General features: G+C 39.3%; 1 protein-coding gene across 3 annotated transcripts in view; it reads left to right on the forward strand.

Moving 5' to 3' along the window:
- Nucleotides 1-25,169, forward strand: part of LOC143292602 (uncharacterized) — a 204,591-nt gene extending 179,422 nt beyond the window's left edge. For 2 of the 3 annotated variants that reach the window (XM_076603054.1, XM_076603055.1), the window contains 18 exons: nt 7,266-7,317; nt 7,973-8,055; nt 8,735-8,936; nt 10,440-10,537; nt 12,175-12,310; nt 13,115-13,249; nt 13,660-13,776; nt 14,299-15,414; nt 15,808-15,871; nt 17,461-17,484; nt 17,931-18,012; nt 18,645-18,880; nt 19,377-19,540; nt 20,117-20,227; nt 20,707-20,900; nt 21,675-21,846; nt 22,293-22,394; nt 23,889-25,169. In XM_076603054.1, coding sequence (XP_076459169.1) covers nt 7,266-7,317; nt 7,973-8,055; nt 8,735-8,936; nt 10,440-10,537; nt 12,175-12,310; nt 13,115-13,249; nt 13,660-13,776; nt 14,299-15,414; nt 15,808-15,871; nt 17,461-17,484; nt 17,931-18,012; nt 18,645-18,880; nt 19,377-19,540; nt 20,117-20,227; nt 20,707-20,900; nt 21,675-21,846; nt 22,293-22,394; nt 23,889-24,050 — 3,250 coding nt within the window. In that variant the 3' untranslated portion in view covers nt 24,051-25,169. The remainder of the gene's footprint in view (nt 1-7,265; nt 7,318-7,972; nt 8,056-8,734; nt 8,937-10,439; nt 10,538-12,174; nt 12,311-13,114; nt 13,250-13,659; nt 13,777-14,298; nt 15,415-15,807; nt 15,872-17,460; nt 17,485-17,930; nt 18,013-18,644; nt 18,881-19,376; nt 19,541-20,116; nt 20,228-20,706; nt 20,901-21,674; nt 21,847-22,292; nt 22,395-23,888) is intronic. The other variant, XM_076603057.1, reaches the window with a different exon arrangement.
- Nucleotides 25,170-25,382: the final 213 nt, after the last annotated feature.

Consider the following 25,382-nt stretch of genomic DNA (forward strand, 5'->3'; position numbering starts at 1 on the left):
CCATGCCTTAACTCACTCGATACTAACAGCGGGTATTTCCGTTGTCCGTTTCCAACCGGTTTTATACGAACAACGAGTACTGCCGTTCCGACCTTCAAAAATTTCCACAAGTGACGTCGTAACCCGGTGTCACAGACACAGCCATCCAGGTTACAGCCTAATTAGCATAGGTCAACCTCTGACCACTGGAGTGGCTGGCACGTCGCTTGTTGCTGTGCTGTTGAGCTATTTTTGTCGTCACCCAGGCCTTTGTGTTCAGACAAACAACAATGGCGTCGCAACCCAGCACGAGTGGTACACAGAGCAGACAAGGAAGGCGTGTTTACACCCTAAGAGAAGCCGTAGAACTGGTCCAAACTGAAGGATCAGATGTCGAAGATGGTGAAGAAGACGAGGAGAGTGATTTTTTAGCATCCGAGGCGAGTGAAAATGAAAGTTTGTCGGACATCGAACCTGAAGTGGAAGAGCAGAGAGGCGTGGCAAGCGATGCAGGCAGTGACAGTGAAAGAGAGGCAGGCGCACACGGCCTACTGGCTGACCAGAGCATGGACACTTTTCTGAAATTTATGAGCAAAGAGTGGCATGAGGATTTTAGTTTTTTCCCTGCCATACCACCTTACACTGACCAAGAACTGCACGGACTGCAATTACAAGGGATGACTGGCCACGCCCCTATAGACTTTTATGACGCGATATTCGACAACGCGATCATGACGCATATCGTTGAAGAAACGAACCGATATGCCGCTCAGTCCCTTCAACAGAAAGGTGTTCTGCCACCCCACAGTCTCTTTAGGAAGTGGAAGAACACCACAGAGAATGAAATGACTGGATTCTTGGCGATACTTATACACATGGGTCTCGCCCATAAACCACAAGTGGCTGACTACTGGTCAACTAACCCTATCCTGGTATCACCATTTGCTGCCAACATCATGTCCAGGGATAGATTCAATCTACTTCTGGCCATGCTGCATGTCTCGAACAATGAAGAATATATTCCTCGGGGAGAAGAAAACCACAATCCTCTCCACAAAATCCAGCCTGTCTACACCCATCTGCGAGACAGATTCAAGGCCCTCTACATCCCAGAGGAGAACATCTGCCTTGATGAGGCAATGTGCCCATGGAGGGGGAAGCTGAGCTTCAGGGTGTACATGAAGGACAAGCCTGTCAAATGGGGGATCAAACTATACGAGCTGTGTGAGTCGTCATCAGCTTATGTGTTTGATTTCGAAATTTTTGGTAACGTCCCCAACATCAGCAACAAACCGGTGGATGTGGTAATGAGAATAGCAGAGCCCCTCCTGAATAAAGGCCGGACAGTCTATGTAGACAACTATTACTGCTGCCCTGAGCTGGCGGAGAAGCTGGTGATGCAGGATACTCACTGTGTTGGGACTGTGCGGCCGAACAGGAAGGGTATGCCCAGACAGCTGGTTTCTGCAGCCCCACCACGCGGCCATGTATACGCTTTACGCCAAGGTATGTAGTAATTTTATTTATCATGAGTTTGTTTCCCTATCATAATATGTTCACACAATAATTTATAAATCATACATCCTCCAGGATATACTTTTTTCCACATATGGTTGTGTTACAACTGATATTATGAATATGATCTGTTCATTTGTACTTCATCTACATCACATATACAAATACTGTTGACACATCTGTGGTGTGTGTAAAGGTACACAGGCATTGTTGAGTTTGTGTGTGTGTGTGTATGCATTTGTGTGTGTGTGTGTGCATTTGTGTGTGTGTGTGTGTGTGTTTGTGTGCATTTATGTGTGTGTGTGTGTGTGTGTGCATTTGTGTGTGTGTGTGTGTGTGTGTGTTTGTGTGCATTTATGTGTGTTGTGTGTGTGTGTGTGTGTGCATTTGTGTGTGTGTGTGTGTGTGTGTGTGTGTGTGTGTGTGTGTGTGTGCACATGACTGTGTGTGTGTGCATTTATGTGTGTGTGTGTGTGTGTGTGTGTGTGTGTGTGTGTGCACATGACTGTGTGTGTGTGTGTGTAAGTGTGCATTAGTGGTTGTGGTGGTGGTAGTGGTGTGCGTGGTGTGTGTGTGTTTTCTTTTCCACTGCAACTGTTTCCCTAATTCTCTGTGTACATGTGCTATAGGTGCAGTAGGTGTCCTGAAGTGGATGGACAAGAAGGCAGTGCACCTGATCACCACCAAGATGGACCCAGCTGAGATGGAGGAGGTCACCACAAGGACAGGCAGGAAACTGAAGCCTAAAGCTGTCCAAGACTACATAGTCAACATGGCTGGAGTTGACCGCAGTGACCAGCTCATGGCCTACATGCCGCTCAATCGGAAGACAATGAAGTGGTGGAAAAAATTATTTTTTCACCTCTTCACTCTCTCTCTTATCCAGGCATCCATCCTCCATGACAAGTACCAGAGGAGTCAAGGAGGATCTAGGATGTCCCTGAAAAAGTTCATTGTCATAATTGGCAATGAACTCAATGCCAGATATCAAGCTGGTGTTGCTGCTGACCAAGCCACTGCCCAGGCCGTTGCCCAGGCTGCTGCCCAGGTCATCGCCCAGCCCATTGCCCAGCCTGTTGCCCAGCCTGCTGCCCAGCCCCGTCCTCCAGGACTTGTGCCCACCCCACAGGCTCGCCTTCAAGGTGCACACTTTTCCACTGTTCTTCCTCCACGACCCAGTGGAAAGAAGAACTTCAGGAAATGCCATGTTTGTACTGCACGGCGCAAACGCTATCCTGAGGTCAAATTTCGGGAAAGCCCAAACTGGTGCGCCAAATGTGGTGTAACTTTGTGTGATAAGCTGTGCCAGGGAAGAGACATCACTTGTTTTCAAGTGTATCACACCATTGCAGATTATGCAAATTATTAGAAGAGATTATGTGCTTTTTTTTTTTTTTTTTTTTTGTTGCTTTTTTTTTTTTCCATGTGTAGACAGCGGCTGTTTTGGATATCAAATAGTGAGGTTTTTGGCCCTATGATTAATGTTAGTGTATTCTTACAGTACAGAAACTTTCAAATGATTACCAGTGTGATGTGTGTGAAAATTTTTTTTTTTTTCAAGAACAATATGGATTACCTAGACAAGAAAGATCATCGTAAAGGATACCCCATCTCCATCCAACTACAGAGAGAGTACCACAGACTGAAGAGCTGCTTACTGTGCTTATTCACTATATCAGTAATCATGTCTCCAAATTTCAAGACTGTGTGACATCTCTTTTTCTTTTTTTTCTTTTTTTTCTTTTTTTTTCCAGACCATACTTATACCTACTGTTTTGAAGAATGCCACTTGACAAATTACCAATTAGCAACTTTTATGATATTTATTTTAACTCATTTGTATGATGCAGAAACTCTCAAACAGCCATTTTTTTACACTCTACAGGGTTTGACAATGCAGTTTATGTGGAAAATAACCCTTTTTTCAACAATGCTGTGAATTTCATCACTATGATGTGCAACCACCCTCAATTTTGTTGTCGTAAAAAAGGTAATCCTATTTATCTCTGGCTACAAAAGGTGAACCATAACAGTAAGAGCTTTGAAAAATTGTGCTCTTCTTATTCACTTTATCTGTAATAATGTCTCCAAATTTCAAAATCATGTGTCTTTTATTTTTTTTTTAATGAATTGTTTTCAAACCATACTGATGCCTTGTGTACTAAAGAATGCCGTATGACAAATTGCCAATTGGCCACTTGCATGTTATTTATTTTTGCTCATTTGTATGATGCAGAAACTCTCAAATAGCCATTGTTTTACATTCTACAGGGTTTCTCAAAGTGATTTATGTGGAAAATAACCCTTCTTTCAACAATGCTGTGAATTTCATCACTATGATGTGCAACCACCCTCAATTTTGTTATCGTAAAAAAGGTAATATTATTTATCTCTGGCTACAAAAGGTGAACCATAACAATAAGAGCTTTGAAAAATTGTGCTCTTCTTATTCACTTTATCTGTAATAATGTCTCCAAATTTCAAAATCATGTGTCTTTTATTTTTTTTTTAATGAATTGTTTTCAAACCATACTGATGCCTTGTGTACTAAAGAATGCCGTATGACAAATTGCCAATTGGCCACTTGCATGTTATTTATTTTTGCTCATTTGTATGATGCAGAAACTCTCAAATAGCCATTTTTTTACATTCTACAGGGTTTCTCAATGTGATTTATGTGGAAAATAACCCTTCTTTCAACAATGCTGTGAATTTCATCACTATGATGTGCAACCACCCTCAATTTTGTTGTCGTAAAAAAGGTAATATTATTTATCTCTGGCTACAAAAGGTGAACCATAACAGTAAGAGCTTTGAAAAATTGTGCTCTTCTTATTCACTTTATCTGTAATAATGTCTCCAAATTTCAAAATCATGTGTCTTTTATTTTTTTTTTAATGAATTGTTTTCAAACCATACTGATGCCTTGTGTACTAAAGAATGCCGTATGACAAATTGCCAATTGGCCACTTGCATGTTATTTATTTTTGCTCATTTGTATGATGCAGAAACTCTCAAATAGCCATTTTTTTACATTCTACAGGGTTTCTCAAAGTGATTTATGTGGAAAATAACCCTTCTTTCAACAATGCTGTGAATTTCATCACTATGATGTGCAACCACCCTCAATTTTGTTATCGTAAAAAAGGTAATATTATTTATCTCTGGCTACAAAAGGTGAACCATAACAGTAAGAGCTTTGAAAAATTGTGCTCTTCTTATTCACTTTATCTGTAATAATGTCTCCAAATTTCAAAACCATGTGTCTTTTATTTTTTTTTTTATGAATTGTTTTCAAACCATGCTGATGCCTTATGTACTAAAGAATGCCGTATGACAAATTGCCAATTGGCCACTTGCATGTTATTTATTTTTGCTCATTTGTATGATGCAGAAACTCTCAAATAGCCATTTTTTTACATTCTACAGGGTTTCTCAATGTGATTTATGTGGAAAATAACCCTTCTTTCAACAATGCTGAAAATTTTCCTTCTATGCATTTGGAACCACCCTCAATTTCGTTGTTGTAAAAAAACTATGTTTTATCACTCCAGCTACAAAAAATGAACCATGAAAGTAAGGGCTATGAAACTTAGCACCATGCTTATTCCATTTATCAATAAACATGTCTCAAAATTTCAAGTCATTGTGTTTTGTCATTATTTTTTGGTGATTTTTTAAAAAACCTATACAAACGCCCAGTATCCACAGGAACACGTGATTACAAAAAGCCCAGTATCGAGTGAGTTAAATCATTACAACTTTCCCTGTTCCTCTCTCCTCAATTAGCATTAAAAAAAAGAAGAAAAAAGAAGAAGATATAAATAAAACAAAATAACTAGTCAACCAGTAGAATTACAACAAAGAGCCAGTTGGGCTCCAAATTAAACTCTGAACTATTTCAAACACATGTTGATTATCATAAGACATCTCTGATGGAAGCATATGGAACTGTAGATTTTGTAAATGACATAGGTAAATATGGTTTTAACTGTTCATATTCATGGATGATATGCACGGGAGTAATTTTATTGCTGCAAATGCAAATCACATTAGAAGTATATTTATGGCATCTAGTTGTAGTCTGTATACCAGACTGGTGAGCCTTCTGCTATTGTGATGTCCTTTTGTTTTAAAAGTAAATATGCAATCAATTTTGCACGAGTTATTGTCAGTATTTTCTCTGTCAGAGTTTATTGAAATGGTTCCAGCAAGTTTTCTCCAGTAGAGAATAACCTCCTTGTAATGAATATAGAATACAAATTTTGATGGCATTGTAGATGTTCATTGCATCTTTTTTCATACAGCGATCCACTTGCTCATTTCCCACAATCTCTTCATGAGAAGGGATCCAACAAAAGTTAATCTTAGTACCACGGATAGTCAAAACATGAATTATATGACAAATTTCTGTTTCAAGTTCTCCTCTTGTCTTCAAATTAAAAGATTTTAATGCTTGTAATACAGATTTAGAATTGACACAAAATAACACTTGAAATATGGTAATGGGAAGATCTAGTAAGTGATTTAATCCCATTAATATAGCCGTAAGTTCTGCTGTGAATACAGAAATATCTTTACTGATATGATAGTTCTTCTCTACTTTTAATGACAGAATTATAAATGCTGCACCTGCCTGATTGTTATCAAGTACTGAACCATCTGTATATACTTTGAGGTGATTTGGATAATTTTCTTGAATGTGAGATTTAACAAAAGCAGGGAGAGAGGGTCTTCAGTTTTCCTTAAATTTGGGTAAATAATGTCATATGTTGCGTTGTTCATCTCCCATTTAGGTATTGTTGCGTATGATAACCGGGGGGCAGTTTGATTTGGGTTCACTCCTGATGTTTTAAATATGCCAGAGGTATAAGTACCTATAGTCATGAGAGAGTGAATAGATTGTGCTCTTTTAGGGAAATGAAGGTTTGATTTTAAACTGATCTCGCCAATATTTGAATTTTGAACTGTTGTACTTCTCAAGATAAATTTTGCTGATGCAAGTTTCATCTGTTCTTCAAAGGGTAATATTTTAATTTCTGTGTATGTTTTTAAAGTTGAAGCATGAACTGGAACACCATTAGCAAGCTTATATGCTTTACTATACACACCTTGTAATTTCTTCAACATGTATTTTGGTGCAGAAAAGAATACCTCTTGTGCATAGCTTTGCTTTGAGCATAGTAGCGATGTTGCTAGGTGGATAAGTACAGAGGTATCCTGACCCTAGTGTTGTCTGCTAACAGTCTTAAAGTTGAGTTTTTTTTCTAGCTTTTGTCAAGGAGTATTCCAAATGTATGTTCCATGTCAGTTTTGATGTGAGATATACGCCAAGGAATTTTACTACTTGTTTATATTCTATTACTGACCCATCTATTTTAAAAATAGGTGATATGTCTGGGTTAAAACCAAGATTAAACAGAACCATGCATGATTTTTCTAGCTGCAGAGTCAAACCATTTTCTGACAAATAGCTTATTTTGTTCTTCTGTGTGTGTGTGTGTGTGTGTGTGTGTGTGTGTGTGTGTGTGAGAGAGAGAGAGAGAGAGAGAGAGAGAAAAAGTCTGGCAATCAACTAATATGTATGTGAATATATATATGTGTGTGTGTGTGTATTTTCTTTGTGTGTTTGTGTGCTTAAAGCATATATGTGTGACTTTGAGTTTGTGTGTATTTGTTTACATGCACATACATAATTTGCATGTTTTCAATTTTAAATCGTCAGGAATTATTGTTTCGCAATGTCAACTTGGACATTCTTTGTCTTGCAGTGGATCTAGGTGCCCTTGTCTGACCAATTGTAGCAACAAGCGCTTTCAAAAAGTAAGTTTATTTATCATTTTCCAGCATTTTTTTTTTCAATATGCATTTTGATGAATCATATACAATAATATGTACAATCGTTTTTGATACCATGTACATCCATTCATTTTGTATATAATGTTTCACAATGTTTGATAAAGAAAGCTTTGCATTCATGTATTTACTATTTCTGTATTAGTGTATGAGTTAATTCAATCAGGAAAAACAATACTACCTTTTATTGTCTGTAGTTTCAACAACTGGCAAATTTGCTTCTCTGCATAGGCAGAGAACATTGACTAATGATTACATTAAAACATGTGACACATCACTGTCATTCAATCTGAGTGATGAAAATAAATTTCAGACATTCTTTCCAATAGGCATTTGTGTGCTGCATGGAATGCCAGGGCTGAAATAAATTATTTGGGTTGGGGTAAAAGGACAGATAGAAACAGAAGTGGTTTTTTTTCATGATGCCATAAAACTGAGTGCAACTGTTCTTAATGTTGAATGGAATTGTTCCCACTGTTAATAATTCTCTGGCTAGTGACAGATTTGTGAAAAGAAGATGTATGTAACAGTTTTTAAGTACCCCCAAAGGAAAAAAAAAAGAAGCAATGTTTAACAATGTCTTCAGCTAATAAGTGGATGATGCAGCATTTATTTTGGGCAGAAACAATATGCCAAAACAGAGCCCTTCTTTTGTGGTCCTGGCAAAGGATGGGGACTGAAAGCTGCTGATGATTTGCCACATGTGTAAGTATTTATAGTAACTGGTCTGCACGGTTTCACTGATCCACCCTTTTCCTGTTCCATTTGATGCTAACATGATTGTAACTGGTGCCACTGTTACTACTTCTGGTACTGATAACACAAATGAAATTATTTTTCCTACAGTCCAGCCGACAGGGCTAAATACTCATCAGTTATTAAAACTGGTTAAAGAGAAACCAACAAAATGTTAAAAGATCAGATGAAATAATGTTAGACCTATTGGTTTCACCCTTGTCTCATTCAGTTCACATAATATTTGAAGCGAGTTGATAATATTCATTTCCTTCAGAACTAATATGACTATTTCTACAACTTAGCATTAGTGGTTTTTGTACACATACATGAATGTGTGTGTGGGATGGGGGTTAGCATGGGGTGTGTGGTGTGCACATGCATTCATGACTTATGTTCCTGTGATAAACTGATTTCAGTTATGTCAGCAGGAAGATAGAATGGAAGGGGGAGGGGGGTGGGGGAACAACAGGGAGGTGTGTGTGCTGATGTGATATTACTTTTGCATGAATGTCACTGTTGTTATGTTTTTGTGCATTGGGTGAATTGGAACAGTGCATTATAATTGTACTGTTAGATATTAGATTCATGTAATAATCCAGTCTGTTTTATTTTCTATGACAGACAAGGGTGCTGTTTGTCATTTCAGTGGTACTTTTGTGCTGGAGTATGTTGGCGAGCTGCTGGGATACAAGGAGTTTGTGCGCCGCACACGACAGTACACCAAGCAAGGACTGAAACATCACTACTTCATGGCGCTTAATGCAGATGAGGTCATTGATGCCACTCTGAAAGGAAGCAACTCAAGATTTCTTAATCACAGCTGTGATCCGAACTGTGAAACACAAAAGGTAGAATTAGATATGTTTTGTGTCTGTCTGTGACATATGTTTATGTTTGTGAACAAAATATGTTTGAACTGGATGAATTTGTATCCATTTGTGATAGATGCATGATACCTTTGTTAGAAGGCGCATGTTGACCAGGTACCTCTGTCTTCAGCCCCGTTGGTTTTCTGTTGGGTTGCGTCACCTTTAGCTCCTGGCTGGTCACTCAAATGAGACGGTAAATTGAGGTCCTGTGTGCATCATGCACTTGGTGCACTTAAAAAGAACCCATTGCAATGAGAGTGTTGTCCTCTGGCAAAATTCTGTAGTCGAAATCCACTTTTATATGTACACAAATATATATGCATCCATTCAAGGCCTGACTGAGCATGTTGGGTAATACTTCTGGTTATGAACCTAACTAGCACATGTGGTGAAGCGCATACATGGATTTGTTTGAATGTAGTGGTACCTCCTTTGGAAACAAACTGAAACTGGTAAAAATGGGATTTGAGAGAGGAGAAAATTCAGAATGAGTTGTTGATAATTTTTTGGAAAGAAGAGATAGAAGAAAAAAATAACATGGAAAGGAACTCATGTCATTGCAGCTGGCAAAGTGTCATGCAGCAACACTGTTAAATTGATCCTTTCCCACTCCCCCCCCCCCTCCCGACACCCCACTGCACACAGTTGTGTGCATAATTGTGTATATATATATATTCATACACACTATATATTCACACACACTGTATGTTATATGGTATTGTCTGATGGATGTAGTTACATATTCATCAGTTTGTCTACATTGTCAAATGTACTGTTGGTGATACTTATTTGGTGATGTGTGTGACAAGTCAGATTAATTATTAATTGGTTTTTCTACATTGTCAGTTGTAGAATTGGTGATGCTAATTTGGTGACATGTGTGACCATTCATTCTTATTTTTTCTTAATGATAGACTGTGATAGTTTACCAGTGTATCATGTCACTCTGATTTTAGCTTGATTATAAGACAATAGAGTGAATATCTGCATGCCACATGCATGCAGGGCTCTGAGACTGACAAAACCAAACCAAGTAAGATGATAACCTGGTAATTACTTCTGCCAAACAAGATTGCTCAGTGCCAGTCAGTTACATTTGTGTATTACATTGACATCCAGCTGAAGTGGTATGACTAATACTGTAATAGGGATAACCATCTTGGGATAACTGGGGGAGGGAGGGGACATATCTAACACTGTACAGACACCATCCTAACAGTATGTAAAGACTGGCTGTGAAAATGCATGTTTTTGCGTTAGGTGTCTGTGGTCCAAACTTGTAATATTTTGACTGTGAGCTTGGTTTTAAGGCGATGGATCTAATCAGCATCCAGTGCCAGTGACTGAGCAGTGATATGTGCAGTTGGGGAACCATGTTTTCCTTGAAAAAAGGTCTGGAAAAACACAAATGTTAGGTGTTTGTCTGTAAGATAAAATGCTAGATTTACGTGGAGCTAAATGTCTCCATTTTTTGGTCTTCAGTGGACAGTGAATGGAGAGCTCAGAGTGGGGTTCTTCACCAAGAAACCAATAAGTGCTGGTGAAGAGCTCACATTTGACTACCAGTTTGAATTCTATGGGTGAGTAGAGCTATTACTGAGTTTACATGTGTTTGTTCTCCAGATGCCCTTACTTGTCAGAACACATTTTAAAATCATTCAGTTTATGACAAGTGATACTGCAGGTGATATTCTGTGCTTCAGAAAGACACACAGTTATGACTTTCCTTTTTAGGAAAACTGAAATGAAATGAAAACATAGCCTTCACACTGTCAAAGAAAGATGTAAAACATTATTTAGTTTGTGTATATCAAACTGAATGAATATACTTTTTTCTCTTCTTATTTATTTTTATTTTTCATTATTATTCTTAATTTTCTTTGGACATGTATGTACATATATGTACAGACACCCATCTACATGATGCAATTAATAGGTGATATACATGTGCAAGCTCACAGACATGTGCATGCTCCTGCTGAACATGAAAAAATACTAAGTGGTCCTTCGTTATAGAATCACCCACACAAACAATTGTGCATGAATGTTTGTGTTGTGGAGGGGGAGTGGGGGGGCGGAGAGGGGTGTGTGAACAGTCGCTGTTATTTAATTCGAGAGAATAACAAACTTGATGTTGAGCTGCAGTTTTTAATGCCGTCCATTAAGTAACGTCAGCAATATACGGGTTCTTGAATTGTCCTGGTTATTAATCATTATTATTATCATAATTTTTGTTTAGGCAAATAGAATGATACATGATTAAAATGTGTACAGATTACAGGATGCCCGTGTTTGTTTTTTTGGTTTTGTTCCCTTTGTGTTTTTTTTTTTTTTTTTTTTTTTTAGCCAATGAAGAAAGGCATGTGAAGAACACTTAGAAAGGAAAATAAAGAGAAAAAGAGTGAAACTGTCCTGTTTCTCATGATTTTTGGCATGAAATATCATGGCGCCAAGAAAATGGCAAACTGTCAAAGCATGGTATTTTGTAATAGTACAGGTTCTGAAAGTAAACACCACATAATATGGCAGCGACTAATAAATGATGAAATGAGGAAGAAGAACAGATTTTGAAGGAGTGAGTAGAGATATAATTGTATTGTATTTCTCTTTTTGTCACAACAGATTTCTCTGTGTGAAATTCAGGCTGCTCTCCCCAGGGAGAACGCATCGTTACACTACAGTGCCACCCATTTTTTTTGTATTTTTTCCTGAGTGTAGTTTTATTTGTTTTTCCTATCGAAGTGGATTTTTCTACAGAATTTTGCCAGGAACAACCCTTTCGTTGCCGTGGGTTCTTTTATGTGCACAAAGTGCATGCTGCACAGGGGACCTAGGTTTATCATCTCATCTGAATGACTAAATTCCAGACCACCACTCAAGGTCTAGTGGAGGGGGAGAAAATATTGGTGGCTGAGCTGTGATTCGAACCAGCGCGCTCAGATTCTCATGCTTCGTAGGCGGACGCATTACCTCAAGGCCATCACTCCACATGTAATGAATCAACTTTTAATTTCAATTTCCCATCCTTGTTTTAATTCACACCTGCAACAAGTATTGTTTGTGAATGATTCATTCTGTACAACCGTGTCTGTCAAACCCATAGACAAGATAAATCTCAGAAATCCATTATGTCCTCAGTGTCCTGATAATCCACAAATAAGATTGATAAATGACACTTTGGTCTTTGTCTTTTACATGTATTACACATCTGTTGCAGAGAGCCTCAGAAGTGTTACTGTGGGGCAGAGCAGTGTCGTGGATTAATTGGAGGTCAGAAGAACTTTCCACTGAAGAAGAAGAAGAAAGAGAGAACGTGGGAGTACCGAAAATTTGGGCTGTTTGAAGATGAAATGGTCAGTATCATTTGGCACTGAATCATTCTTCCCTAACCCCTTTCCCCAATTTGTACAAGTGTGTCATTGGATGATAATTAGATTTTCTCAGTAAAAGCGTCACTTCAAATTTCTGAACGTGACAGATCTTTCTAAATGGATGACATTAACCAAAACATAAAAGTATATTTGATGCACACTTCATTCATCTATGGTTTTGATTGTATTTTTATATGGAAATTGACCTTAATGTGTGTACATTTGGTTCTTAGTGATATATGATTTATCCATTTAAATATTATTTTCCACTAAATAAGACATTATCGGTTTTGGTATAAAATTGCTTTTCAAAAAGGTGCTCTTGCACTCACATGCAGAGTATTGATATAAAGATGCTTGTACACAAAGGTGTTCATGCACTTATGTGCGGAGTTTTGGCATGAAAATGCTTGGCACAAAGGTATTCATGTACTCACTTGCTGAGGCACACATCTATCTGTCCATACCTGTCTGTGGTGCGCAGTTTCCTGCCTTGTTCAAAGTGAATTGAAGTCAAAAGAATCCTCGTGGATAAACTGCAAGTAATTCTCCTTGACGATTGGAACAGTTCATGGCTGTCTTCAACATAATGTGTGTGCAGGACAATCTAGCATATATGAGAATGGAATTTTCTGTTTTTGATTTTTTTTTATGCAGACATTACGTAGTAGTACAAATACAGATAATGTCAGTAATGTCTAATGATTCAGTACCCATTTGTGTGAAGAAGTTTTTACATGAGAGCTGACTACACTTTGCTGATGAAAGTGTGATTTGGTTCTTCAGCTGGATGAAGACATGGACAGCATAAGCTGCCTGGAGGATGGCATGAAACTGAAGGACCATGTACTGGACTTGTGTCGGCTGATGGTTCGTGCCCGCAAACCAGAGCACCGTCAGTCACTCCTGAGAATTCTTCAGGTATTCTTGCTGGTTTTTCTTGTTGTTTATTTATGCATTAATGTGTGCATTATGTGAATGTTCTGACATTGTTATGTTGCTTATTCAAATCAGAATAACAAATTTTAATTTATATTACATTATGTGTGTGTGTTCTTTGAAATGCATTTTGTTTTAATCTAAGCCTTATTTACTTCATAGCTTTTATAATCTGATTCATCTCTTAAGTGTGCTTTTTCATTCATATGAACACACTGGATATTTTCCATTGTCAGATAGCAGTTTCTGTGTTTTTTAAGGCATGTTTATAGTCTACTGGATGATGTAAGGCGCTTTGAGCAGCATTGGTGCTGGATATTGCGTCATAGAAAAACTATATATTATTATTATTAGTAGTAGTATTATTATGACTGTGTATCCTCTGTTTTTAGAACACAACAGAGATCAACTGTCTCCGTCTGTTTCTGGGATACCAAGGCTTGCCACTACTGTGGAGCTGGATGGTGGATACAGGAGACTCTGAGGAAGAAAGTGATCTCAAGATGCAGGTAGGCAACCTTGAGTTTGCTGATACATTTGCCTTGTCTCTTCTCTTGGCACTGAGCTGTTTAAGTTTCTACAGTTATATGCTTGGATAGGAAGAATTTTTGTGTATAAATGTGGCCCTCTTGCTCAGGCAACTTGAAAATGGTAATGTGTACCTTTAACAAATAAATAAAGAAAAAAAAAGGAAAAATGTTTTAAATCTTCACAGTATTCTGAGTCCTTGGTTGAGGGGATATTATTTACTTCTGATACATTACCGTTAGGTAATGATGCATTGTATTATTTATAAATTTGTTTTGGTGAATATTGTTTAGTTTGCAGACATTTCCCAGAGGCATTGAGGCACAATAAGGAAATTTGTGAGGTGAATATTTTTTAGTGCACATGAAACTATCAACAGCCAGTAAAGCACAATTTAGTTAATAAGACTGATTAGGTGAATAATGTAAAAGTGCATACAGGATGATCTGCAGATAGCTACTGTTACTCCAGAAACTCCAGAAGCTGTACCTTTTCTTGTGCAGATGCTCTCGGTGCTGAAGAAACTGCCCATCACCAACCGTACTGTCCTGAAGGAGAGCAAGATCATGAACATAGTGGAGAGGTGGGGCACCCTCCCTGGACCCCCTTCCCTCCCTGAGGCTGAAGCAGACTCTGTCAGTGAACCTCTGCCTCTACCCTTGCCTGTGCCCCCCGATCGCCCTGTTGTGTCCATCCTTACCTTACACAAAGACAGCAAGGTGCGCAAGACACCCAAGAAACGAGTCACCTTTGCTGACGAGGCGGTGAATTCTGACAGTGATGTGGTGTCCTCAACGAATAGTGAGGTATGCAGTGATGGTAAACTGTTGACATCCCTGCCAACTAGTCAGGTCACAGGGGATGAAACGGTGTCAACATCAGAAGCAGCTGTGCTGAGTTCATCAAACATGGATGTGAAGAGTGAAGGGGAGACCTGTGAAAAAGATGGTGAAGGAAGTCAAGACTTGAAGTCGGTGTCTTCACCAATTGCTGACAGTGAAACTTCAAAGAGTGCGGGTGGCACAGATTCGAGTGTTGGGACATCAGCAGATGACACACCACATTCATTATTGACAGAACAGAGTGCTGCTCAGACTCCTTCAGCAAAAGTGGCTGAAAATCTGATTTCCTCAGTGACAGCCAGAGATGGAGAGACAGGAGAACCAGACTCAGATAACTTCAAACCAGACGACAAGACCAACAATAAATCAGACACAGACTCCACTGAAAGCAAGCAAGCATCCCTATCTGAGCCAAGTTCTTCACAAGAGCTGTGTTTAGCTGACAGTACAAAAATGCCCTTGCAGCTGACAACAGAAGCAGTTCTCAGAGACTCTTCAGAAGCTGGGGACCTGACAGCAACAGAAGATGGTGGAAGGAAGAAGGCACCAGCTGAAGATGGAACTGGACCACCCCAACTGGAATGCATGGGAGAGGAGATGGATGATAGCCTGCCTGTACCCTCCACCTCGCAGGAGAGCTTTGAGGGGGAAGAGGAGGAAATGCCTACATTGATCAAGGAGGGAGGGGTGTTTGGTGACCCTGGCAGTGAGCTAGAGGAGCTGGATCCTGTTTACAACATGGCCACTGAGCTACTCACTGGCTGGGGTGATCTGAAGGTGAGTGCGTTCTTAATACATGTAATCAAGTGACAGTGAAAGTTTTTTTTAATTGAAATAAAAGAAGGCTGTCAAAGTGAGTTGACAGGATAATAGATCTTGGCAGACCTACTGTGTTAGCTTCAGAATAACTTTTAGTCAAGAGAATTGCTGATTTGTATGTGTATATTATTAAACAGCTGCATGCATAGTCATTGTTTGAGAGAACTTCATTTGTGGTTTGTTCATTTCAACACAATCAGTGAAGTACAAAAATCTGTTGTGTGCATACCTGAATTCTGGATTACTGGATGGGTAAGGAAGATGCAATAACTGGGATACACAGTCTTGAGTGTATCAAGGTAACACATCTGGTATGAGCCTGTTACACATCACTGGCTTTTCTGTGTGCAGGAACTGTACAAGATCCCCAAGAAACAGAGGATAGAAGAAAGGAAGAGAACAGAAAGAGAACTGGGTTTGTGTCTGGCTTTTGCCTTTTATGCAATTTTTTTTACTTGGGATTTGTAATTGTTCTTCCCCAGCAAATGATGAATTGAAGTAGAATAGTTACTTTTTAAATACCAAGATAGATATAATTCTTCAAAGTAAGAAAATACGTTTATCCAAATGTCTGTTTACGTCAAACCATAGGTGACCTATTTGATGGAGGTTTATGTGATTTTCTAGGTCCAGTTTTAAATTCCAAGCTGTAGTTAAAATTTTCAGTTTCAGGTTGTTGTTGTTTTTTACTCACACAGCCAAACTTAGTAAAATCAACACTTTTCTAAGACTACCCCTCTTGAAGCCAGAAACATTGCGTCCTGTCATGGAAAAATTGCTCAGACAGTGAAGTCAGTGCTGGACAGCTCAACTGTATTGTCACGGTTTCTGCACAAAGTTCTTCTTCTGCATTTGTGTTACTGAGACTCTCCCATTCACTCATATGGAGGGAGGACAGGCATTCCAGCTGTGTTGTGGCCCAGTGGTAACCTGCTGCTTCGGAAGCAAGAGAATCTGAGCGCATGGGATTCTGAATCCCACACTTGGCATTATTTTCTCCCCCTCTGGTAGACCTTATGTGGTGGTCTGGATGCTAGTTATTTGGATGATGTGATAAATTGAGGTCCTGTGTGAAGCATGTACTTTCGTCTCAGTGCACACAAAAGAACTCATGGTAACAAAAGGGTAGTCCTTGGCAAAGTTAGTTAGAAAAATCCTCTCGTACACTTTCAGACAGAAAAAAGAAATGTATGGGTGGCACTGCACTATAGCGATGCGTTCTTCCTGGGGAGAGCAGCAAAGTTTCACACAAAGAAATGTGTTGTGACAAACAGTAATAGAATACAATACAATACAATACAAATACAATGCTTTGAATGGTCAGACTCAGTTTCTGCTATTCCACAGAATGTTTAACTCAAAGCTGTTTGAACCTATGAAGGAAAAGTGAGTGGCACTCACTGTTGCTGTCCAGTCACCAGCTCCCTGAAAAGACAGCTGAGTAGGAATAATTTGGTTAATGTGGACAGCTTGTACAACTTTGTGCATCAGGTCCATGGGCCAGGCATCAGCTTCCTTTTTTTTTTAATTTGTTTAAATGTTGCAGTGGGTATAAATCAATGTGCATGTATTGACACCTCCTCAGTATTGTACAAATTGATGTTAAAAAAGAAAACATGTGCAAAACCAATTACCTAAAAAAAAAAAAGAAAAAAAAAGAAAAGAAAAGAAAGAACAAAGACATACACACCCACGTGCATTTTGTGACAATAGATCTGCAGCTTATCTTTTTATTTCATCAGTTTTCTTTTTCCAGTGATTGTGTGTTTGTGTGTGTAGTCTTCAGTTCAATGCCTTTCCACTTATAAATGATATTAGACGAGAAAAAAAAGTGTGTGTGTGTGTGTGTGTGTGTGTGTGTGTGTGTGCATACCTTTAAGACAGGAATTAAAAATTATTATTGTCAGATTACTTGTCTAGAAAATGATATATAAATTTACCTTGAAGAAGACAGCTCAACATGTCAAGACAGTGGTTTAACTGTTCTCTGTTTGGTCTTTTCAGAATGTTCAAAACCTGAAAATAGTGGTAAGTGAAAATTATCAGTTCTTATTTCTTTTAGTTAAAAACTTGGTAACTTGATACTTTGATAATTAGTAATATTTTATAATTATGTATGTATGTATGAAGCCCTCTTATCAACAGTATTAGAAATGGATGATAATGATTGAAAGATATTGGAATAAAATGTGAAAAGAATTATGAAAAAAATTCTTGATTGAAAATATCAAGTTTTTATTTACTGTTTAATGCAGACACCCCCCCCCTCCCAATTTTGTTGCTTTAATTAATTTTCTTTGTCAAACAAAGACTTACAACAGAACAAAGGGACATGCTGAACATCTATGAAAATCATTTTCATGGTTCAGAGAATGGCAAGCATGATAAAAGTGCTTCAGTATTTAGCAGGTGCAGTGATTAATCCATGCCTTATTCACCATAGGAACATGGGATGAAATGTGTTTGTTGTACAGAGCCAGATCCCTATGCCTGCTGGAAGAAGAACAAAATGGAAAAATCCAAGAAGAAAGAACCAGAGGAAGAGGAGATGAGAAAGTGAGATGTCTTTCTCTTTTTGTCTGCTGAGGTTCTTAGAATGTTGATTGTCAAATAAACTATGCCATATGTAGATAAAATGCCTGTGATTTTTTAATTTCTCAGCTGAGCACACTGGTCATGCAATATGTACACCCCCTCTTCAAGCAAATACAAAGTCACAGAGTGCATTTGTATGATGAGACAATTGTGTGTATGGCTGTTTTTGATTGACTTGTCATGCAGGCAGCCATACTCCATTTTGGGAGGATTTTATCTGCTTTTCAGGAGGATGGAGACTAATGACAGGTGCTTGCCATAGCTAAATGATAATACATAACAGTAGTTTGATATAAGGTGTGACAACATGGATGTAGATTTGTAGAGGGTGGTCAGTATTAGACTGACATCACTGATAGGGCACAGGAGGTGGGACAACATGGATGCAGATTTGTACTGGGGGGCAGGGGGTGCAGTATGAATGCAACAGTCACCACAACACAGGTGTACATTTTTACGGGGCGGTCAGAAAGAGGATGACTGTGATGATTACTTCTGGCAGGGCACAGAAGATGGGACAGGAGACACATACACACACAAAAAAAACCCAACCCTCCACAAGCAAAACACATGGTTTTGATGGACTGTTCCAGGCGCAGTCAGACAGCAGCAGGGCCCAAGCTGCCCAAGGAAGTGCGGCGCCAGCTGTTTGAGGCCCAGGTGAAGGCGGAAGACCAGCTGAATGCCGAGCTGCAGCGGCAGCAGGAGGCCCTCTTGCAGCAGCAGCAGCAAGCAGCGCTGACGCTTCTCCTGCAGCAGAACCCCGCCCTGATGGCTGTGCTGCAGAACCTGGGACCTGACCTCAGCTTGCTGGCTTCTCAGGGCCAAGGTGTGTGTGGGGCTGTCGGTGGTAGTGGTGATAAAGAAAAGTGTGGTGACTGTGGTGTGGGGTGTTACTTCTGATGAGAATCTTTTAGAAATGCTTTCGTTTGCAAAGTGAGTCTCTGTTGTAGTAACTATGTGTGTTTTTGTGTGCGTTGTGTGTGCGTGTGCGTGTGTGTGTGTGTGCGCGCGCGTGTGTGTGTGTGATGTGTGTTTGTATGTATGCATGTGTTTGAAAATCTTAGCATTTTACTTGCAGTCACAAGAATTGGAGTAGTCAAATTCAGCAGGATAACAAATTTGGATAATGCCATCCCTTTTGTAAAGGTGTTGCAGGCTGACAAGTCATGAATGTTTCTGTGATAGTTTTACCTTCTGTAAATTAATATTACAATTATTGCTGAATACCATCTGTCATGTATATGTGACTGTGTCCACACATATCTATGCAATGTGTCAGTTCATTCATTCTGTGTACAAATTGTGTGTGTGTGTGTTTTCAGTCTATGACAGCAGTCACCTGCAGTACAGCAGCATGCTGACGCCAGAACAACACCAGACGCTGATGATGGCGGCACAAGCTGTCGGGGGAGACATCGCCTTGGTAACACAACAACTGCTGAACCAGCAAGGGTTGCTGACTCAGACGCTGGATCCCAGTCAGCAGGTGAGAGTGACATTGGAAGCCAGTGAAGCTGGCTTTGGAAAGATGTACAAGCCTGATGATAGGCTTCAAGAATTCATCTTAATGTATATATAAAAAAAAAAAAAGGAAAAGAAAAAGAAAAAAAAAAAAAAAAGGAGACTCAACAAAAATTCCATGCTGGATCTCTATGAATAGAAATCCATTTTATTCAACTATGACTATCAGAACAGCAGAGGAGGTAACTGCTATCCTGACTATCTCGGCTAGAATTTGGTTATAGTGGAGGGTGTCTTGCCCAGGTCAGTCCCCACTCTCGTGTCCAAGGCAGCTTTAGGACAGTTGGCATGGGAATAGTTATCAAAGGGCACCTAGGCTGCAGCGCTAAGAGCCAGTGCAATCTTGCCTCTTAGTCGTAGTTCTTCACAAAAGACTATACTGTAAAGGAATTCCCAGTGCAATGGAGAGAAACCACTCGTTATACAGCTTTCACTTTGCTGTTGGCCCAGCTGTAAGCTGGAACTACTGGTAAAGGTTAATGTGCTGTTTTGTAATGTGGCAGTAGCTGATTGTAGTGACCATGTGATATGTGTGCAACAGGTGCATGCTGTGTATGCAAGTAGCCCAGTTGCACAGGTGTATCAGGACCCTGCTGTTCAGCAGCAGCAACAGCAGTTACAGCAGCAGCAGCAGCTGGCTATGCAGCAAATGGTGAGTGGCTTATAGTTCATGTGCGACTGATTCTGGTGATAACATTGACAGTTACAAGATTCAGTGGGGTATGTGGTGTCCAGTGAAGTATGTGCTGTATCTCCTTTGATCTGAATTTGTACAATTGATGCAGTCCAGACTTTTAGTCTTCTATTCACTTTTCTCATGAAGGTTTTATGTGTTGGAAGGCTATGGTGTCATTTATGAAATTGCTTTTCATTACAGAAGATTTAAAGTAAGGTAATTCTACATCATGAACACTGAAAAATACTGAGTATAATAGTGAAAATTTCATAGATAAAGTAAGATGCAGAATTTGCATATTTATTAAATGAAAAAGGGTGAGGACATGGTTTAAAGGTAAGGCATTGAGATAGCACATACCCAAACAGTCGACATTATAACAGCCAATAGACAAAAACCAATATGGACAGTGGTGACAGTGATTGTAAGTTGTGATGGACGAACCTTGCATGCAGGCTCTACAGCAGGTGATATCCACACCTCAGCAGTCATCCCCTGTAGTGCCACCAGCCCAGCCTACCACCCCAACTGAGGATGAAGATGTGCCACCCCCTCCCTCACCACCAGAACAGGGTGACACTTTACCAGAGCCCTGGAAGAGAGCCAGGGATGCAGAGGGACGGGTATACTACTACAACACTCTGACTAGGTACGGTCATTTTCTCTCGGTTCCTTGGGGACTGAGGAAGTGCTTGCCTTGAGCTGTAAGACAAGATGGGGAGGGACAGGTTTAACTTCCTTGCACTAGCATGTTCAGTCATGTTGCTGTGAGTGGATGGATGTGTGTAGAGTGGAAGAGCCATCCCAATCAAAATCAACAAGATTAATTGTGATAGTAGTTTGGAAATGAACCTTTACATAAGAAATGCTTCGTATGTTGATGTAAGTGATATACTGTCTTGGTATCCGCTTAGCTGTGATCTGGTCCTGCTAAATCAGTCTTCATTTTATGTTGAAAGAAAGTCTGCTTCACAGACAAAACAAATCTTGAAAAGTAGTGGAGAGTTTGTGAATTTAATAATACTTCCATAAAGCTAGGTGGCCTGTTTCTGGCACTGCACTCTTTCTGACATTTATTGACAAATTGTTGAGGTGCATAATGAAATATTCAGTGTAATGAATATATGAAATACTGAAGAAATGATATCATTTTGCTGTATCCCTTCAGAGACATTTGAATGAAGGATCAGCTGGCTGCAAAAGAGAGTCTCCTTCCTCTGGATTTGAAGGCTGCAGTTCTGGCAATATTTGGTTCTATGAGTGGGTTTTTATGTGTGTGACTGTTTTTAGCGTGCCATTTGGGCAGCCATACTCCCATTTCCAGGGGGGATAAAAGGAGTCTACAAAAATGTAAAGGTTGATCATATAAGTTGATAGCATTTGAAGTTTGAGACATGTTGACAGCATTGAGTTGTATGTGCAGAGCAACACAATGGGATTTTCCTAGTGGAGACGGTGGTTCTCCCTCCCTGATGGACACTGCAGACGCACTGGAAGATGAAGGAGAGGAGGAGAGCAAGAGGAAAACCACAACAGCCGCTGCAGACACTTCCAGTGAAGTGGCCAGGAAAATCAAAGAGAGATTCAGGAAACAGGTAAGAGCATATGGAATAGTCAGTGATACTTTTTTTTTCTCTTTTTTTCTCTTCAGTTCTGTGTGTGTGTGTCTGTGTCTGTGTCTGTGTGTCTGCATGTGAGTATGCACATGCATAATTCTGCTGAGTAATGCCTGCATAATCCTGCTGAAGGATGCTTCATATGTCTGTGAGATGCATTTGACATATATGGGTCATTTTGTGTGTGTGTATGTATGCGTGTGTGTGCATGTGTATGTGTGAGTATGTGTATGCACACATGCATGCACATGTGTGAACAAGTATATTTATTTGTGTGTGTATATGGAGCATTAGGGCTTGGGTATGTGTGTTTACTGATTGAGAGTAAGGTCTGTGTGTCTGTGAGACTTCTAATTGTTGCATGTGTTGAAGTTACAAGACTCTGCACAAATTTTATATTAAAGTTTGAATGTTTTAATGTTCAGATGTCTAAGTTTGTGGTGGTGTACCTGAATCCATATCGTCGACCGGACTGCAAATCTGGACGTATTCAGACCACTGAAGACTTCAAGCACCTTGCAAGACGGGTGAGTCACCATGCATAGTGTTCTTTTTGATGGTCAGAAAAGAAGTATATCTTACTTAAGGTTAGGAAATATATTGAATATCCCATAGATTAACTCAGAAGGTGGATTTGATTACATCTTACTTTGGAAAATATATTCAGGCTGGAAAGTACATGATGAACTTTTTAATTCAGATCACAGAAAACAGTTCAGTGTTGCATACTTCAAATCATAGTTGAATTGCTTCTTGGGTCAGGCTTGAAAGTGCACTGAGAACTTTTCAAATTCAGATAACAGAAAACTCTTGAATGTTGCATACTTCAAATCATAAAATACAATGTCCTGCCTCTTAGGTTGAAAAATGCATAAGAGCTGTAAAGATGAATTGGAGTTTCAGACTGCATTTTATTCAGTCTGTCATGGCAAGTGAAATGAAGAAATGTGGGTTAGGGCAGCACCAAAGCTATGAAAACGTGGCTTTTTGAATATTCTCAAAATGTACTCTATTTTATACCTGCAGCTGAGTGTCTTTGATCAGCATATGATTTGTACTCAGCAGGGTTGATTGGCAGTTAGCTGGTTTCTAACCGAAGAATAGTGATTGAACAGTGACTGCAGTGCACTGCTGCTACTGTGTTCATATATTGCAGCTCCCACGCTCCCTTGTTTCTTTTGATAGGCTTTTATGAGTGTCACCCAGTTTTACCTTGCTGTTTGACAGCCATACTTTCAGTCTAAGGAGGCAAATGCAGGGTATGTCCATGTTCCCCTGACCCACCAGCCAAGGGATCTTCATTTTTTTAAATCCTGATGTGGGCACAATGAGGATTAACCCATTCAACCTTGGGAAGTTCACAGCTTCAGCAGGTTTCCCTGACATATTGATGTAGAAAAACACCGAAAATAATTACAATGAAATCAACTGTTTTTCTTTTAATTAATATGTTTGGACACAGTCAGAAATACAAAAAGAGGTTAGTTGTCTTTCCTTGTGGTGTTAATATTTAGGAACATGGAAACCATTTTGATGAAGCAAATTTCAAAGCCACAGCAATGCTTGGGCACAGAGTTGAATGGTTTAAGGTAGAAGCAAACCCGCTCATGAGCTGACTGGGGAAGTTGGAAAATCAACCTTAACCCACCAGGTGGACTGCAGTTCAGACCACAGATCTGATCATTGGGGTTGGAAGTTTGGTGCACTGGCTGTTTGACTGCCATGCCCAAGAGTAGTTTGGCATGATCTGTGATTTGTTGCCTTGGGAATGGCTGCATAGTTGAGATGAACTTTCTAAATGGTTGGGGAGGGAAGAAATGTTCTTTTTGTCAGTCTCTGTATCTCTCCCTTCCACTTTCCCCCCACCCATCTTCATGTCTCTGTTTCTGTCCTCTCCTGCCTCCTTTCTCACAGAGCTGATTCTGGAATAATGATGTGTACGTCATAAGTGAAGCAAAAGATGATTGCCCCTTTCAAGAAGCTATCAGTATATTCTTAACTGATTGATTCTGATTTTGCAGTTGACTCATCATGTGATGGCAAAGGAGCTGAAGCACTGTCGCCATGTTGAAGATCTTGAAGTGAATGAAAATGTCAAGGCCAAGGCCAGAGACTATGTGAGAAAGTACATGTCACGTTGTGGTCCTGTCTTCAAGAAATCGTCATCCCCTTTGATTGATTAAAGGGAAAAAGCAACATCATTGAAGAAGAATGACATGCTTCTCCTTTGTTGTTATTGGCCTATAGGTAGAGTTGAGCACCTGGGTAAAACTTGAATCTTGTTGGAAAAACCACATGTGTTGTATGAAACAAAAAAAAGAAAGATTCACATATGTATGAAAATCTATATGTATATATGTTAATTTTGTTTGTCATGACAGGCGATTGTTGTGTGTTTGATTTTTAAGTGCTGTGAATCAGGCCATGTGTGACAGGTTGGTTATCATGTGTGCCAGAAATCGCTTGAGACAGAAAAATGTGTTCTTTTGGTGATATATTTTTTAAGTAAGAATTTTAGGTGCTGTCATGCTCTTAAGCACATATTTTTTTCTAATGTAGGTGACACACTGCAATAAACACATTAATTAAGGAACAAACTTAATTTGTGATTTGTGGTTTTATTAGTATTTCTTCCTTCTAACACTTAAAGGGAGAAGATGGTTACTGGTGTAGCATGCCCGTGAAATCATCAGAAAGAGACTTCAGTTGTTTTGGAGAACAGCAGCTGAGCAAGTATTTTTGCTTGACTGAATGGTTTCAGTGTATTTATTTTTTAATATGTGAGATATGGAAGACTGCCTTTATTTGTTGTAAGCATTCAGTACAAATACAGATATCTCAAGCAAGCTGTATTTATTTTTGTTAGGAAACAGCCACCAGGTCATTTGTTTTGTTTTTGCTTTTTATGGCAGTTTGATGTTTCTTTCTGTAATAGGTTCATTGTTGCTTTCTGTAAAGGCTATATTGTTGACCTGTTTAATGCACATTTGATCTATTTAATGCACACATGTATTTCAGTGGATATTTTATGCACATAGTTGACTGAAAATATGTTTATTGTACTTTTGGATGATGTTTATAAAGTCTTCTTTTTTTTACAGTTGGCTGGCCAAAATGTGGTTTGCTGAGTGTGTGTAAAGTGTACAGTAAATATCCATGTGTCAGATGTGCAGTTCCTGAAATTCATTAGCTACATAGTTTGCTAGGTATATATTAAAGTAATGCTTTTTTGTTGGGCATAGGTTAAGTGTACAATGCTCCAGCACTATCTCAGTGCACCATTTGTTATTTGACTGTCTAATTTTCACCGCCCAATATAAGAACAGGGGAACAGATATGAGTGCAAGATACATTGATATTCAGAGGGCTTCGTTGGATTTCCAGCAGTTTGTATTGTCATTTGCAGAGACAGGTTGTATGCCACTCTATGGTTGGTAGCTGGTGGTATGAATGATGACCCCTCTGCCCAATGCCCCACCACTTTGCTGTTAGCTTTTTTTTCTTTCTTAATACCA

Source organism: Babylonia areolata, chromosome 18 (assembly GCF_041734735.1).
Source record: "Babylonia areolata isolate BAREFJ2019XMU chromosome 18, ASM4173473v1, whole genome shotgun sequence".
NCBI classification, from domain to species: domain Eukaryota; kingdom Metazoa; phylum Mollusca; class Gastropoda; order Neogastropoda; family Buccinidae; genus Babylonia; species Babylonia areolata.